This window comes from Mobula hypostoma, chromosome 3, assembly GCF_963921235.1.
Source record: "Mobula hypostoma chromosome 3, sMobHyp1.1, whole genome shotgun sequence".
Classification (NCBI taxonomy): Eukaryota; Metazoa; Chordata; class Chondrichthyes; order Myliobatiformes; family Myliobatidae; genus Mobula; species Mobula hypostoma.
In genome coordinates, this window is record NC_086099.1 from 190374409 (window position 1) to 190391699 (window position 17291).

At 42.1% G+C, this 17291-nt stretch overlaps 1 protein-coding gene across 1 annotated transcript in view; it reads right to left on the reverse strand.

The window, feature by feature from the left end:
- odad2 (outer dynein arm docking complex subunit 2) overlaps window positions 1-17291 on the reverse strand; it is a 277448-nt gene that overhangs the window by 159498 nt on the left and 100659 nt on the right. The window contains exons 9-10 of the mRNA XM_063042406.1: window positions 15372-15509; window positions 5421-5562 (exon numbers count right to left, since the gene is read on the reverse strand). Coding sequence (XP_062898476.1) covers window positions 5421-5562; window positions 15372-15509 — 280 coding nt within the window. The remainder of the gene's footprint in view (window positions 1-5420; window positions 5563-15371; window positions 15510-17291) is intronic.

Sequence of the window (17291 nt, forward strand, 5' to 3'; positions counted from 1 at the left end):
GATATTTATTATTGATGGGAACGGCCATGGGGTGCTCTGCTCTTTCTGTCTACTCCCCTTCCCTCTCCTGACAGTCACCCAGCTACCTGTCTCCTGACTTTTAGGGGTGACTGTCTCCCTGAAACTCCTGTCTATTTCTGCCTCTGCCTCACGAATGATCCGAAGTTCATCCAGCTCCAGCTCCATTTCCCTAGCTCAGTTTGTCAGGAGCTGCAGCTGGATGCACCTTTTACAAGTGTAGTCATCAGGGACAATTGTGCTGTCCCTGACTTCCCACATAGTGCATACGGAGCACTCGACGGTCCTAACTGCTGCCTCCATTACCTACTCCTAAGTTAATTAGAGTAATTAAAGGAGCTTACCCGGCCTTACCTCATTGGGAGCAGGCTTGTCCTCAGCCTCTGCTCGCCAAAGCCTCTCGAGCCAAACTCTCCTGCTGTCTCACAGGCCGACTTTCACGCACTTGCGCAGTCGTGCCCCGTTCAAACTTCCGAAGAAATGACCCAGGTATACCCCAGGTTTTTGAGAGAGGCAGAAGATAAGATTGCTGGGACCTTGACTAATATCTTCATGTCCTCTAGCCAGAGGAATGGATAGATAATTTGTTCTATTATTTAAGAAGGGAAATAGAGATAATCCTGGAAACTTTAGACTGGTGAGTTTCACTTCAGTGGTAGAGAGGTTGGTGGAGAGGATTCTTAAGCATAGAGTTTATGAGCATTTTGAAAACCATGGCTTTATTAGAGACAAATGCTTTGTGTGTGGCAATTTATGGCTTACTAACTTGATTTGAGTTTTTTGAGGAGGTAACAAAAAGGTACTTGATTCGGAAGAGCTATGAATACTGTCTATATTTGGCTACATTTGCAGTATTGCATTCAATTTTGTTTGTCCCATTGTGGAGGCTCTGGAAAGGGTGAAGAAGAGGTGTATCAGGGATGCCTGAATAAGAGGGTATGTGTTATCTCAGAAGAGGTTGGACAAACTTGGATTGTTTTTTCTGGAGTATCAGAGGCTGAGGGAAGATCTAACAGAGGCTTAGAAGATCATGAGAAGTATAGATTGAGCAGACAGCCAATATCTTTTACCAGGTCTAAGTGTCTCATACAAGAGTGTATGCAAGGGTAAGCTCAACAACCAAGGTTCTCTTACCTTCCTATCCTTGTCCTTCTTTCCAACCTGAATGTACCCACCAAAGTCTGCCCCATCTAAAGGTCCCAAATTATATTTGGGAAGTTGAAGTCACCTGTGACAACAACCCTGCATTTATTAATATGCTCTGCTTACATTACCTTTCAAGGTAAATGACATACAGGTGTCCCCCGCTTTTCGAACGTTCGCTTTACAAAACCTCACTGGTTACGAAAGACCTACATTAGTACCCTGTTTTCGCTTTCAGAAGGTATTTTCACTGTTACGAAAAAAAAGCAGCGCGCGATAAAAGGCAGCGTGCACCCCGAGCAGCCGCTCTCCCCCGGACTGGGAACTGCATTCTTGCCGGCATTGCTTAAACACATGCCTGTGAGCAGTCGTTTGCAAGATGAGTTCTATGGTATCGGAAAAGCCTAAAAGAGCTCGTAAAACTAGACATAATTAAGCATTTCGATCGTGGTGAACGAAGTAAGGACAAAGTGAGTTTGGCTTGTGGAAGCTGACGAACATGATATTGAAGAGGTTTTGGCATCCCATGACCAAGATCTGATAGATGAAGAGCTGATGCAATTGGAAGAAAAAAGGATAACAATCGAAACCGAATGAGTAATGCTAAAGTACGACTTTAATTTTGAAAGGGTACATCGGTTTAGGGGATATTTGCAGGATGGTTTGAGTGCTTACAAAGAACTGTGTGATCGAAAAATGCGCAAGGCTCAGCAGTCAAGCAAGCCTTCCACATCAGCCACAGCAGATGACGAACCTCGACCTTCGACATTGAGGCGGGCAGAGATAGAAGATGACCTGCCTGCCCTAATGGAAACAGACGATGACGAGATGTCACCCCAGTGTCCCACCACCCCAACCCCCAGGCCACGGACAGATACCGATTCGCGGAGAATGCAACGGTAGCCGGGAGGCACACAGCACATCTTTAAGAAAAAAGCAGAAATAAACATGCTAATTAATTACCGACACGTAATTGTCGGCCCAGATCAGAGACAACGCAGTCAGAAATCGGCACTGATCTGGGCTGACAATTATGTGCCGGGCGGCACCTAATTAATTAGCATGTTTGTATCGGCTTTTTTCTTAAAGATGTTCTGTGTGCCTCCCGGCTACCGCTGCACCCCTGCATGCTTCGCGGCAATGTATCGCTCGGCAGCCCGGAGGGTGGGGGCCACTGCACCACCCAAATTCCGACTCAGCCTAACACACCATCATCAGTGTGCTCGGTGCTGTCTTCCCGATTCCGGTAAGTGATACTACACTGTACATACATTATTTCTACTTTATATAGGCTGTGTATTTTTACGTGTTATTTGGTATGATTTGGCCACTTCATAGTTTAAAGATTACTGGAGAGCACTTGCACCATGTTTTTGCCAACAGCGCTTGCGTGAGATTTTCGGTACGAAGAACAGTGCAGTAATGATTATGGAAAAGTATTTCTACTTTATATAGGCTGTGTACTTATCATATCATTCCAGCTTTTACTATATGTTCCTGTTATTTTAGGTTTTATGTGTTATTTGGCATGATTTGGTAGGTTATTTTTGGGTCTGCAAATGCTCACAAAATGGTAATTGCTTCTTCGCTTTACGACATTTCGGCTTACGAACCGTTTCATAGGAACGCTCTACCTTCAGATGGCAGGGGAAACCTGTATCTTCTGCTACAATTTTAACTGAAAAAGGAACTGTGCAGGATGGAAACAAAAAAACAATGTGCATAAGGGAAACATGAAAAGCAATGGTTCAGGGAAAAAAGTTATTAAGTGAAGTTTAAAATGCAAATAGTGACAAAGCAAATAGGCAAAATTGGTGGAGAAATTGACAGAACTACTGTAAAATTAGTGTATTGAGAAGAAGTTGCTTTATTAAAATAAATGCTTTTCAGATAAGACAATAAAATAAGACCTATTGCTTGTTCAGATTGAAGAAAAAATCCCACTATTCTTTTTCCTGAATAAATAACTCCTCTCCCTAAGTTCACAAAGTAAAATTACTATAATTACTCTATTTTACAGATTTAAAAATACCAAATAATCTTATTGACAAATTCAGCTGAAGTATACAGTGGAGTACCGAATGGCCTACATCTGCTCCTGCTTTTTCTATTCATGTGTACTTGATTTTATATATAATATTATAAAAAGTGGATCAACAGACAAAAAAGCTATTAGGTAAACAAAAGAATGCATAATTGGTTACTAAAATTCTTGGGCCAGCCTTGTCTGTGGCATTCCTCTATCCCGTGCCCTCTCATGGCAGATGCTAGAGATTACAAGATCAATACATAGGGAAATTTAGGGAAAAAATTTGCAAAGGAGAAGAAAATATTTATATTTATACTTCGTATGCTTGCTCTCCTGACTATAGGACTGCTAACAATCCCTAGCTCCTCAGAAATATATTCACCCCTACCATTAGGCAACATATAAACAGTTTTGGAGCAACAGGCATTCTAAGGTTTCCCTAACTAACAGCCCAATTTCCTTCCTCTGTCTGAAGCTACCCTGCATTATGCCCTAATTCCACATGGAAAGGGGTTCCATTTAATTGTAATCCAAGAGGTATAGGCGGTCCCAGCTGTTGAAATAAAATCTGTCCTTTTCATGGGACAATCCTTTTCTTCATTTTCAACATTTTCAGAGGGAATGATAAGGTGATTAAGTATTCACTACTAGATTCCAAAGCTACCCACATACCTAGACTTGAGATCCTAACAAATGTTTTTAAACATCTATGGACCACATCAAGGCTGGAAAATAAAGTTTCTTAAAATTTGCAGGTAAGGCTTATTTGATTGCTTGTTTAGTTGTATACATTAAGCTGTTGAATAATACCTTAGTAAGTCTAATTGAACAAGCCATGTCCTTAATCTTTGAATTTATTTGAAAATCGTTAATTTTGTTTCCAATTACTAGAGTTGTTGCCTAATTAAGCAATTGGCATTTTGCTTGTAAAACAAATGTTATGTGGTTAACCAGATTTTGATCTCATTCAAACACTATGCAATTTATAGCTCTACCCAAGTGTTTTATATTAAAAAGATTATTGTTGCAGGTGTTCAACACATGTACAATAGCATAGACAGTTACATAACTATGTACGTATTTCTACATCACAAAAGTATTGTTGAGCTTCTGCTAACCTAATATAGAAACAGATGGCTTATGCTAAAACACTTAAAAATTGAACTTCCTTCTGCTGCTAGACCCCATTAGAAATTGTTTTGAACATGTAGTGTAATTCAAATACCAGAAAATAAATATATCAGTTCATATCTTAATAATGTGATAATGAAAGAAAAATATATTTTGGTAATTATAAAGTGAAATAAAGCTTTAGATAATTACAAAATGAATTTTACACAGAATTAATTGTGACAGCACAGCAGTATACTTATATCTTGCACATTGGTCTGATTTATGCCCTAACAGCTCATTATTAAAAATATAAGATGATTAGCTGATGACACAGCATTAATTAGAAATGCAAATTGTGATGAGAATGGAAAGACTCTTCAGTAGGTAAGGATAAGTGTGTAGCAATGACACAGCAACTGAGTACAATGTGGAAAAACATGTAATTTCCACTTGGGAGCAAAAAACAGAAATGCTGTGCATTTTTAAAATTGTGAGAGATTAGGAAATGTTGAAAGATGACAAGGTGTTCTGATCTCAAAGTCACTGAAAGCAAATATGGATGTAACAATCAGATTTAGTTAGCCACAGCCTTGTTAAGGGGAGAGAAGGCTCAAAGACTGAGTGGCCAACTCCTGCTCATATTTCATATTTTTGTTTGTGATTAAAGAGCAAAAACACAGAGCCCAACACACCAAATTGTTCTGTATTTCTTCCACCCATTTTCATCAGACAAACAATCCATTTTTTTCTTATAAAGGTGTCCAATCAAGGATCGAAACAAGATTAGCAGTGTTAGGAATCAGGCATAAACCTACCGCAATTCCCGGAATCTCCGAAGGATTCTTACCAGTGTCTCCAGCCTGCTCCAAATACTCCTCATTAACTGCAAGCCAAGCTTGACAATCCGCCTGATTTCCTGGCAGGGTTATCATGCATGTTCAGAGTTTCCCATCAAAAACTTAGTGCCCAACCCACAACTATGATCATCAAATCCACTTGTGTCAATATTGGATTTGTGGCAAATATTCTCTAAAAAAATTTCTAAACTTTGAGATGGATATTTGTCATTTTCTAACACAACATGTGAGCAAGCACATTCATGGCCTTGTGTCATTACCTTCAGGTATTTCACCACTTTCTGAATCTGCCAATATTCAGAAGGCAAATCAGTGCTGGATTCCTTTTGTCTATCCATATCTAGTTGCTCTTCCTCACTATCTGTAGAACTCTCATCCATGTCTTCTGCCTCTAGAGAACCTCTGCCATTACAAAATTTAAAAAAAACTTAACAGCTGAAGATGAAAGAGTACACCTTTACATTGTTAGAATATTCCTTTGGCTGTATCTTACACCATTTATTTAAATATGTTTAATTGTACAGAGAATTATAAACAATATATAAAATCATTTAACCAAAGTGTCTCTCCTTTGTGCCAAGACCAGTTAGGTTTCTGTCCAATGGTAGCCCATTGTCGTAGTGAACTTGATCTTGCTAATTGGATTGAATGTAAATGAGAGGTGGCTATACTTCATGTTTTTGATGATGGATCATTGTCTCATAATGTTTCTTGCCACTTAATAGTTCATATCTAAATACTTTCCAGATCTGAATGTTTGCAAGTACAGGTGTCTATTAACTTAAGAATAATACATGGAATATAATAGTTTACACTGCTGGATGTTGCCCAAAGGTAGTCTAATAATATCTTTAACATTAAGATTCCAGAAGAAGAACAATATTCCTCAACATTGCTACAAAAAAACTAATGCCCTCCACTCCACACAGCTGAATCCCCTTGCAATTATCAATTAAAACTTTGACCATCAAAGGCTTTGCCACAATAACAACCTCTCATTCAATACAAGAAAGACAAAGGAGATGATTATTAACTTCAAGAGGAAGAAACTGGAGGTCCATGAACCAGTTTTTAGCAGGGGATCAGAGGTGGAGAGGGCCCGCAATTTTAAATGCCTCAGTGCTATCATTTCAGGAGATCTGTCTTGAGCCAAGCACACAAGTGCAATTATGAAGAAAGTACAGAAGCACCTCCACTTCCTTAGAATGGGCATGCATCTAAAATTTTGACGAACTTTTATAGATAGGCAGTGGAGAATACATCAACTGGTTGCATCATAGCCTGGTACAGAAACACCAAGGCCTTCATACAGAAAAGCCTACAAAGAGTCGTGGATACAGCCCAGTCCATCACTGGTAAGGCTCTTCCCACCACTGAGCAATCAGGAAGATGGTACTGGAGTCACAGGGCCCTCACCACAGGTTCAGGAACGGTTATTACCCCTCAACCACCATGTTCTTGAATCAAAGGGGACAACTTCACTTACCCCATCACTGAAGTGTTCCCACAATCTATGGATTTATTTTCAAGGACTCTTCATCTAATGTTCTCGATATTTATTGTTTATTTATTTATTCCTATTTATTTTTGTCTCTTTTTTTATTTGTACAGTCTGTTGCCTACTTTTGCACAGTGGTTGTTGTCCATCTTGTTGGGTGTGGTTTTTCATTGATTCTATTACGTTTTTTGTATTTACTGTGATTGCCCACTCGAAAATGAATCTCAGGGTTGTATATGATGACATATATGCACTTTGATAATTACTTTGAACTTTGACTCCACATAAGAACTTCTCAGTTTCCTGTCCACCAATAAGTGTAACTTTGGTCTCAACAGATAAAATAGGCAGCTGATACTGCCAAGCATTAATAGAATTCAGGCTGTAGGTACCCACCAAATGTAGAAGCAGAAAAAATAAATACGTTGAACAAATGGATGAGTATTAAAAGAGTGTTAAAGCATGAAGGAGTGGGTGCAGATTAAGAGATTATGTGGTCAGCAAAAACATGTTATTTTCAAAATCATATGTAAAACACAATCACACAAAGTACAATGAATTAGACTAACAGCCACTTGAACAAATAGACATAGTTTTTTAATGCAAAGAAAGTATTTGAAATATATCTTACAAAAAAACAGACAGGATAATTTATTTAATATTTCTGAGTAGAAGATATTCAATAAAGGGAATAAGACTATTAAGGAGTTGTAGCGTTATAGAAGTAGGATACCTCAGAAGACAAAATATATTAAAAAGTAAAAAAAAAGGAAATTCTGTAGGAAGAGGGAATATTTCTGTGGGAACTCCATGAATCATAAATATTGCAAGTGAGATAAAGGAATAAACCTGTGAAATTAATCATGAAATATAGAGTGGTGTGATTGGGTGAAACCAATTATCCCAGTATTTAAAAAAAAAACAAAAATGGTGTTTCTGAATTGTGTTTTGACGACTTTAAGGTGATCAGCATATTTTCATAGCTGGTGCTGGTGCAGGTGCAGGGAAGTACGAGTCATAGAATTATAAAATTATAGAGTTGAACAGTACCGAAATGAGCTCTTTGGCCTAAATCATCCATACTGGCCAGGTGGTAATGGTAAAAGGCAAGTATCGATCAAAAGAAGTTTTTTCAAGATGATGCTGAACTATGATGTCCATTAGGTTCTTCATTTTTTAAATCTGGGGACAGCATGGGAAGTTAGGGTGCAGAGGACGGTATGTCCTCTGGTCCAGGGCCCAGAGGCCCGGCGGTCAAGGACCAGAGTATGGCGATTCAGGGGGTCGAGGCCCAGAGGACAGCAAGTCCAGAGGTTGAAACCCTAGGTGTGCAAGTCTGGAGATCAAAGTCCTAGATCCGCGAATCTGGATTTCGAAGCCCAGAGTTCAGCGAGTCTGATGATCGAAGCCCTAGAACGTGAGTCTGCAAGTCAGCAAGTCTGGAAGTCCAAGCCCAGATGGTGAGTCAGACGTAGAAGTCCAGAAAATGGTAGGTCTTAAGGTCGAAGCCCGAGGTCGGTGAGTACAGAGGTCAGCCAGTCTGGAGGTCAAAGCCCTAGGTAAGCAATTCTGGAGGTTAGAAGTCTGGGAGCATGGTCTGGAAGGTGGCATCCACAGATGGTTTGTTGTGGGGTTGAAGGCTCATCTGTGTGGATGGGTTGGGAGGGGTGGAAGAGGGTTTGATTTGTTGTTGCTTGTTGTATAATAGTTACGTGCTGTCAGCTGAAGATTATGAGCCTGTTATGTTGGATTTGGAACATGTTCACTTCCATACTGTGTTGGTTGTTAATGCAAACTATGCATTTCACTGTATGTTTTGATGTACGTGTGATTAATAAATACATAAGTAATAAAATAATAAGTAAGTATAACTTCTCAACTGGAGGAGGGCTAACTTCAATGGGACCCAAGGGATAGTATCAGGTAAGTAACTCATTTGGCTGGATCAAATGACCTTCATTTCCGATCCCAACCACCAAATGGTGAAATTGAATTCAGCCCCAATTTCCCATACTTTAATTGTGAAGTATGGAAATCCTAGACTTGCTGGTATATTCAGAGGGCCAAACATTTCATATTTCTCCACCACCACCATTAAACTCTTCATGAAGTCCAAAAGGATCGTAGTGGGGGTTAGACATAGTCTTCAAATGATTTCAATTGGGATCAAAGGAAACAGATTTAGGTCAGATTTAGGCTCTTCCCACTTCCTTCAAACAAAGGTGTAGCCATGGGCACTCGCATGTGTCCTAGCTGTGCCTGCCTTTATGTCAACTATGTGGAACAGTCCATGTTTCAAGCTTACACTGGTAGCCGTCCCCCACTTTTCTTTCACTACATCAATGACTGCATTGGTGCTGCTTCCTGCACCCATGTGGAACTCGTCGACTTCATCCACTTTGTTTCCAACTTCCACCCTGCCCTCAAATTTACCTGGTCCATTTACATAGAAACATAGAAAACCTACAGCACAATACAGACCCTTCGTCCCACAAAGCTGTGCCGAACATGTCCCTACCTTAGAACTACCTAGGCTTACCCATAGCCCTCTGTTTTTCTAAGCTCCGCGTCCACCTTCACCACCGCCGCCAGCAGCCCATTCCATGCACTCACCACTTTCTGCATAAAATACTTACCCCTGACATCTCCTCTGTACCAACTTCCAAGCACCTTAAAACTATGCCCTCTCGTGCTAGCCATTTCAGCCCTGGGAAAAAGTTTCTGGCTATCCACACTATCAATGTCTCTCATTATCTTGTACACCTCTATCAGGTCACCTCTCATCCTCCGTCACTCCAAGGAGAAAAGGCCAAGTTCACTCAACCTATTTTCATAAGGCATGCTCCCCAATCCAGGCAACATCCTTGGAAATCTCCTCTGTACACTTTCTATGGTTTCCACGTCCTTCCTGTAGTGAGGCGACCAGAATTGAGCACAGTACTCCAAGTAGGGTCTAACCAGGGTCCTATTACCTCTATTCGAAGAAGGAGTCTGAGAGTCTGAGTGGGAGTGCCGAGAAAGAGATTTTTGAAATTTTAGTTATTTTTTTTCTCCAACGGCTTTCTGAGAGGCGGGACTGCGCAGGCGTGTGACGTCGGGCAGTGCAGCGCGGCAGATTTAAAAGGAACAAAGCCTCATAGAGCGGGCAGCGTAGTTTGCGGGCGGCGGAGTGAGCCGGGAGCAGAGTGAAGACTTAAGGGCTTCGGCTCAACGGGCTTAGGCGGAAGCGGGCGAGGCGAGGAAGGTTTGACATTCATTTTCTGTTGCTATTTGAGGAGAGGGGCATTATGACTGTGAGGGCAGTTTGCTGTTCTCGGTGTCGGATGTGGGAGGCCCTGGAGTCTCCAAGCCTCCCGGACGTCTACATCTGCGCCAAGTGCATCGAGATGCAGCTCCTAAGGGACCGCGTTACGGAACTGGAGCTGCAGCTCGATGACCTTCGTCTGGTCAGGGAGAGCGAGGAGGTGATAGAGAGGAGTGGAAGGCAGGTGGTCACGCCGGGGCCACGGGAGGCAGACAAGTGGGTCACGGTTAGGAGGGGGAAGGGGAAAAGTCAGGTGATGGGGAGTACCCCGGTGGCTGTGCCCCTTAACAACAGGTACTCCTGTTTGAGTACTGTTGGGGGAGACAGCTTACCCGGGGGAAGCGACAGTGGCCGTGCCTCCGGCACAGAGTCTGGCCCTGTAGCTCAGAAGGGTAGGGCAAGGAAGAGGAGGGCAGTTGTGATAGGGGACTCGATAGTAAGGGGGTCAGATAGGCGATTCTGTGGACGCAGTCCAGAGACCCGGATGGTAGTTTGCCTCCCTGGTGCCAGGGTCCAGGATATTTCTGATCGTGTCCAAGATATCCTGAAGTGGGAGGGTGAGGAGCCAGAGGTCGTGGTACATATAGGTACCAATGACATAGGTAGGAAAAGGGATGAGGTCCTGAAAGGAGAATATAGGGAGCTAGGAAGGGAGTTGAGAAAAAGGACCGCAAAGGTAGTAATCTCGGGATTACTGCCTGTGCCACGCGACAGTGAGAGTAGGAATGCGATGAGGTGGAGGATAAATGCGTGGCTGAGGGATTGGAGCAGGGGGCAGGGATTCAAGTTTTTGGATCATTGGGACCTCTTCTGGGGCAGGCGTGACCTGTACAAAAAGGACGGGTTACACTTGAATCCTAGGGGGACCAATATCCTGGCAGGGAGATTAGCGAGGGCTACTGAGGTGACTTTAAACTAGAATGGTTGGGGGGTGGGAATCAAATTAAAGAGGCTAGGCGTGAGGAGGTTAGTTCACAACAGAGGGATGGGAACCAGTGCAGAGAGACAGAGGGGTGTAAAGTGAAGGTAGAAGCAAAAAGTACAAAGGAGAAAAGTAAAAGTGGCAGGCCGACAAATCCAGGGCAAGCATTAAAAAGGGCCACTTTTCAACATAATTGTATAAGGGCTAAGAGAGTTGTAAAAGAGCGCCTGAAGGCTTTATGTGTCAATGCAAGGAGCATTCGTAATAAGGTGGATGAATTGAAAGTGCAGACTGTTATTAATGATTATGATATAGTTGGGATCACAGAGACATGGCTCCAGGGTGACCAGGGATGGGAGCTCAACGTTCAGGGATATTCAATATTCAGGAGGGATAGACATGAAGGAAGGGGAGGTGGGGTGGCGTTGCTGGTTAAAGAAGAGATTAACGCAATAGAAAGGAAGGACATAAGCCGGGAAGATGTGGAATCGATATGGGTAGAGCTGCGTAACACTAAGGGGCAGAAGACGCTGGTGGGAGTTGTGTACAGGCCACCTAACAGTAGTAGTGAGGTCGGAGATGGTATTAAACAGGAAATTAGAAATGTGTGCAATAAAGGAACAGCAGTTATAATGGGTGACTTCAATCTACATGTAGACTGGGTGAACCAAATTGGTAAAGGTGCTGAGGAAAAGGATTTCTTGGAATGTATGCGGGATGGTTTTTTGAACCAACATGTCGAAGAACCGACTAGAGAGCAGGCTATTCTGGACTGGGTTTTGAGCAATGAGGAAGGGTTAATTAGCGATCTTGTCGTGAGAGGCCCCTTGGGTAAGAGTGACCATAATATGGTGGAATTCTTCATTAATATGGAGAGTGAGATAGTTAATTCAGAAACAAAGGTTCTGCACTTAAAGAGGGGTAACTTTGAAGGTATGAGACGTGAATTAGCTAAAATAGACTGGCAAATGACACTTAAAGGATTGACGGTGGATATGCAATGGCAAGCATTTAAAGGTTGCACGGATGAACTACAACAATTGTTCATCCCAGTTTGGCAAAAGAATAAATCAAGGAAGGTAGTGCACCCGTGGCTGACAAGAGAAATTAGGGATAGTATCAATTCCAAAGAAGTAGCATACAAATTAGCCAGAGAAAGTGGCTCACCTGAGGACTGGGAGAAATTCAGAGTTCAGCAGAGGAGGACAAAGGGCTTAATTAGGAAGGGGAAAAAAGATTATGAGAGAAAACTGGCGGGGAACATAAAAACGGACTGTAAAAGCTTTTATAGATATGTAAAAAGGAAAAGACTGGTAAAGACAAATGTAGGTCCCCTGCAGACAGAAACAGGTGAATTGATTATGGGGAGCAAGGACATGGCAGACCAATTGAATAATTACTTTGGTTCTGTCTTCACTAAGGAGGACATAAATAATCTTCCAGAAATAGTAAGGGACAGAGGGTCCAGTGAGATGGAGGAACTGAGTGAAATACATGTTAGTAGGGAAGTGGTGTTAGGTAAATTGAAGGGATTGAAGGCAGATAAATCCCCAGGGCCAGATGGTCTGCATCCCAGAGTGCTTAAGGAAGTAGCCCAAGAAATAGTGGATGCATTAGTGATAATTTTTCAAAACTCGTTAGATTCTGGACTAGTTCCTGAGGATTGGAGGGTGGCTAATGTAACCCCACTTTTTAAAAAAGGAGGGAGAGAGAAACCGGGGAATTATAGACCGGTTAGCCTAACGTCGGTGGTGGGGAAACTGCTGGAGTCAGTTATCAAGGATGTGATAACAGCACATTTGGAAAGCGGTGAAATGATCGGACAAAGTCAGCATGGATTTGTGAAAGGAAAATCATGTCTGACGAATCTCACAGAATTTTTTGAGGATGTAACTGGTAGAGTGGATAGGGGAGAACCAGTGGATGTGGTATATTTGGATTTTCAAAAGGCTTTTAACAAGGTCCCACACAGGAGATTAGTGTGCAAACTTAAAGCACACGGTATTGGGGGTAAGGTATTGGTGTGGGTGGAGAATTGGTTAGCAGACAGGAAGCAAAGAGTGGGAATAAACGGGACCTTTTCAGAATGGCAGGTGGTGACTAGTGGGGTACCGCAAGGCTCAGTGCTGGGACCCCAGTTGTTTACAATATATATTAATGACTTGGATGAGGGAATTAAATGCAGCATCTCCAAGTTTGTGGATGACACGAAGCTGGGTGGCAGTGTTAGCAGTGAGGAGGATGCTAAGAGGATGCAGGGTGACTTGGATAGGTTGGGTGAGTGGGCAAACTCATGGCAGATGCAATTTAATGTGGATAAATGTGAAGTTATCCACTTTGGTGGCAAAAATAGGAAAACAGATTATTATCTGAATGGTGGCCGATTAGGAAAAGGGGAGGTGCAACGAGACCTGGGTGTCATTATACACCAGTCATTGAAAGTGGGCATGCAGGTACAGCAGGCGGTGAAAAAGGCGAATGGTATGCTGGCATTTATAGCGAGAGGATTCGAGTACAGGAGCAGGGAGGTACTACTGCAGTTGTACAAGGCCTTGGTGAGACCACACCTGGAGTATTGTGTGCAGTTTTGGTCCCCTAACCTGAGGAAAGACATCTTTGCCATAGAGGGAGTACAAAGAAGGTTCACCAGATTGATCCCTGGGATGGCAGGACTTTCATATGAAGAAAGACTGGATGAACTGGGCTTGTACTCGTTGGAATTTAGAAGATTGAGGGGGGATCTGATTGAAACGTATAAGATCCTAAAGGGATTGGACAGGCTAGATGCAGGAAGATTGTTCCCGATGTTGGGGAAGTCCAGAACGAGGGGTCACAGTTTGAGGATAGAGGGGAAGCCTTTTAGGACCGAGATTAGGAAAAACTTCTTCACACAGAGAGTGGTGAATCTGTGGAATTCTCTGCCATAGGAAACTGTTGAGGCCAGTTCATTGGCTATGTTTAAGAGGGAGTTAGATATGGCCCTTGTGGCTACAGGGGTCAGGGCGTATGGAGGGAAGGCTGGGGCGGGGTTCTGAGTTGGATGATCAGCCATGATCATAATAAATGGCGGTGCAGGCTCGAAGGGCCGAATGGCCTACTCCTGCACCTATTTTCTACGTTTCTATGTTTCTATTCTTAAACTCAATCCCACGATTGATGAAGGCCAATGCACCGTATGCCTTCTTAACCACAGAGTCAACCTGCATAGCAGCTTTGAGTGTCCTATGGACTCGGACCCCAAGATCCCTCTAATTCTCCACATTGCCAAGAGTCTTGCCACTAAAGCTGTATTCTGGCATCATATTTGTCCTTCCAAAATGAACCACCCCACACTTATCTGGGTTGAACTCCATCTGCCACTTCTCAGCCCATTTTTACACCCTATCAATATCCCGCTGTAACCTCTGACAGCCTTCCACACTATTCACAACACCCCCAACCTTTGTGACATCAGCAAATTTACTAATCCATCCCTCCACTTCCTCACCCAGGTCATTTATAAAAATCACACAGAGTAGGGGTCCCAGAACAGATCCCTGAGGCACACCACTGGTTACCGGCCTCCATGCAGAATATGACCCATCTACAACCACTCTTTGCCTTCTGTGGGCAAACCAATTCTGGATCCACAAAGCAATGTCCCCTTGGATCCCATACCTCCTTCCTTTCTCAATAAGCATTGCATGGGGTACCTTATCAAATGCCTTGCTAAAATTCATACACACCATCCACGGACACCTCCCTCCCCTTTCTCGATCTCTCCGTCTCTATCTCTGAAGACAGCTTATCTATTGATGTCTGTTATAAAACCAACCTGATGGCTTAAACATTGATTTCTCAAACTTGCAGTATTGGCTCCCCCACTTCATTCCCCATCCCCTTTTCCCTCTCTCACCTTATCTCCTTGCCTGCCCGTCACCACCTTTTCTTTCTTCCATGACCTTCTGTCCTCTCCTATCAGATTCCCCCTTCTCCAGCCCTGTATCTTTTTCACCAATCAATGTCCCAACTCTTTACTTTAGCCCTCCCCCTCCCAGTTTCACCTATCACCTTGTTTCTCCCTCCTCCCCCCCCCACCTTTTAACTCTACTCCTCATCTTTTTTTCTCTAGTCCTACTGAAGGGTCTCAGCCCAAAACGTCGACTGTACCATTTTCCATAGCTGCTGAGTTTCTCCAGCATTTTGTGTCTGTTGTTCCGAATTTCCAGCATCTGCAGATTTTCACTTGTTTGTGATTATGTCAATGAAATCTAGATCATTAATTATTAAGTGTATTTATTGAATGGAAATAGGCAATATCAACCACACATTCCTATTACGCCTATATAGTAGTAATGAAATGCTATTATCACATGACTTTACCATCCAAACAAAAATACAGAGTGATACAGAAAACACAGAATAAAGTTTAAAATTTATCAGTATTCCTATGATTGGTGTTATGAGAAAATACAAAGAAGATAAACCAGTTAGAAACATAAACTCACGTTCTCTTCAACGAAGATTTCCTTTCTTTAGATTCTTTGCACTTGTATCGCCTGGTTGGAATTATTTCACCATTTTCTTTGCCTTCTTTAATATTGCTGGTAGTCTGATCTTTCTGTTGAGTTTTGTCATCTTTGAAGCTTTAGAAGATAAGAGAATTACTTTGAAGACTGCAGAAATTACATCAAGCATAGTCTTGAACTATGTAAAAAGTGAAATTAAACACCTTTTATTTGTACTGATTATTCTGATCTTTTGATAATTTCATAAAGTTGGGATAGCAAAAAGTTTAAAGTCTGTCTAGAGCCTTGTGGCCCATCAGGCCGGTGCTTATGCTGATTTCTTGGGATAGCAAGGAGGGGATCAAAACATTCATCAATCAAAAAAAGAAGCAGTAAATTGACTTTGGAACCTAATAGTGAATGCCTGAGTTCTAAGTGGACAAACAGAAAAACAACTAAAGAAGGCAATAATGCAGACCTCAGGCAAACTATAAATATCTGAATAGTTAGTTTTGGAACAATGAAACAGAATACCTACTGATATCTGTAGACATGTGGCTAGCATTGATGCATCTATAGATAGAAAAAGAAGTCAATTTTAAATTAGCATCAACCTTCTGTGTTCTTGGAAATTTTCCACAAAGGAGGCTAAATAAAAGAAAATCAGAAGAACAATGAAAAGAGAGGATGTTCTTGTACTAGCAGCCCAAACGCCAGAGAAAGGAGATCATGGGACACTAATAACCTCCAAAGTGAATTACAGGAAGAGGTCTGGAGCAAGAATGTTCCAGAGAAAGGAGATAATAATGCATGCAGGGATGTTTGAAAGATCACACAAATTAAAATGGCAGCCTCAGTACAAAAGAAGTTCAACATTAAGCATCCACAACCAAGGGGACAAACAACCGCAGAATAGCTGATTCTGGAACTCAAACCAGCAATCCTTAGAGTGCACCCAGGCAATTCCTCTTAAATTAACTAATATCTTAGCCTAAGCAAGGATGTACTGATTGAATTGGTTAAATGTGTGGTTTTTTTAAAAATGAGTAACTCATATAAAAGAAAGAATATTAAAAGATAAAGGATATTGTTAATAAGTTCTTCATCGAACATGTGAGTTGATCAAGGGACAGTGGATCAAAACATACAAACCAGATTGATACTGTTGCAGTACTGAGGGAATATGCCAGCCAAGAAATTGCTTTACTATAGTTTAAGGGCATTAAAACAGCACTCTGTGTCCCCCTAACACTGTCAAAGTCTCTTAATATGATTTTGTTTTGCTTTTCCAAGAGTAGTGTTGCTGAGTTTCCATGTGTATCTTGGCATGTTATCAGTTTCAATACACACTATTTTTTGTTCTATTGCAAATTCTCACAGCAGCTGGAATTTAATCCAGCAGCAGCAACATTAGCAGTGAGCTTTTAAGAGAAATACCACAATAAAAGCAACATTCCCTCAGATATTAGGCACTTAAAGCGAGGATGTTGCAATGACAGGTTGGATGGGTCCAGTTTGTGGAAAATAGCACTCCCAGATGATCAGAGGAACCTGGACAGGATAATGAAGAACATGACCTTCAGCATTGTTATTTGTACAAGGTGCCCACAATAAGGACTACTGCAAGGTGGTCCTGGCAGGCGGATGCCAGAGGTAACCTATATAGAATAACACTATATACATCCAGTCTATGAACACCTCCACTCTGGGAGAACTTGCAAATGCCTGTTCTTCCTTGAAAGAAAGTAGATAAAGTCTGAGTGATTTTCCTCATGCATCCCTGACAAGAAAAAAACTGTGAGATTGTGGCGGCCCGCACAAGTGGGACTCGAACCGCCATCGGGAGCCGTGGGCAGACACGCGGTAGCGCGTTTGAAACTACCCACTCGGGGTGGACCTTCCGGGGACAGTCTGATGTCA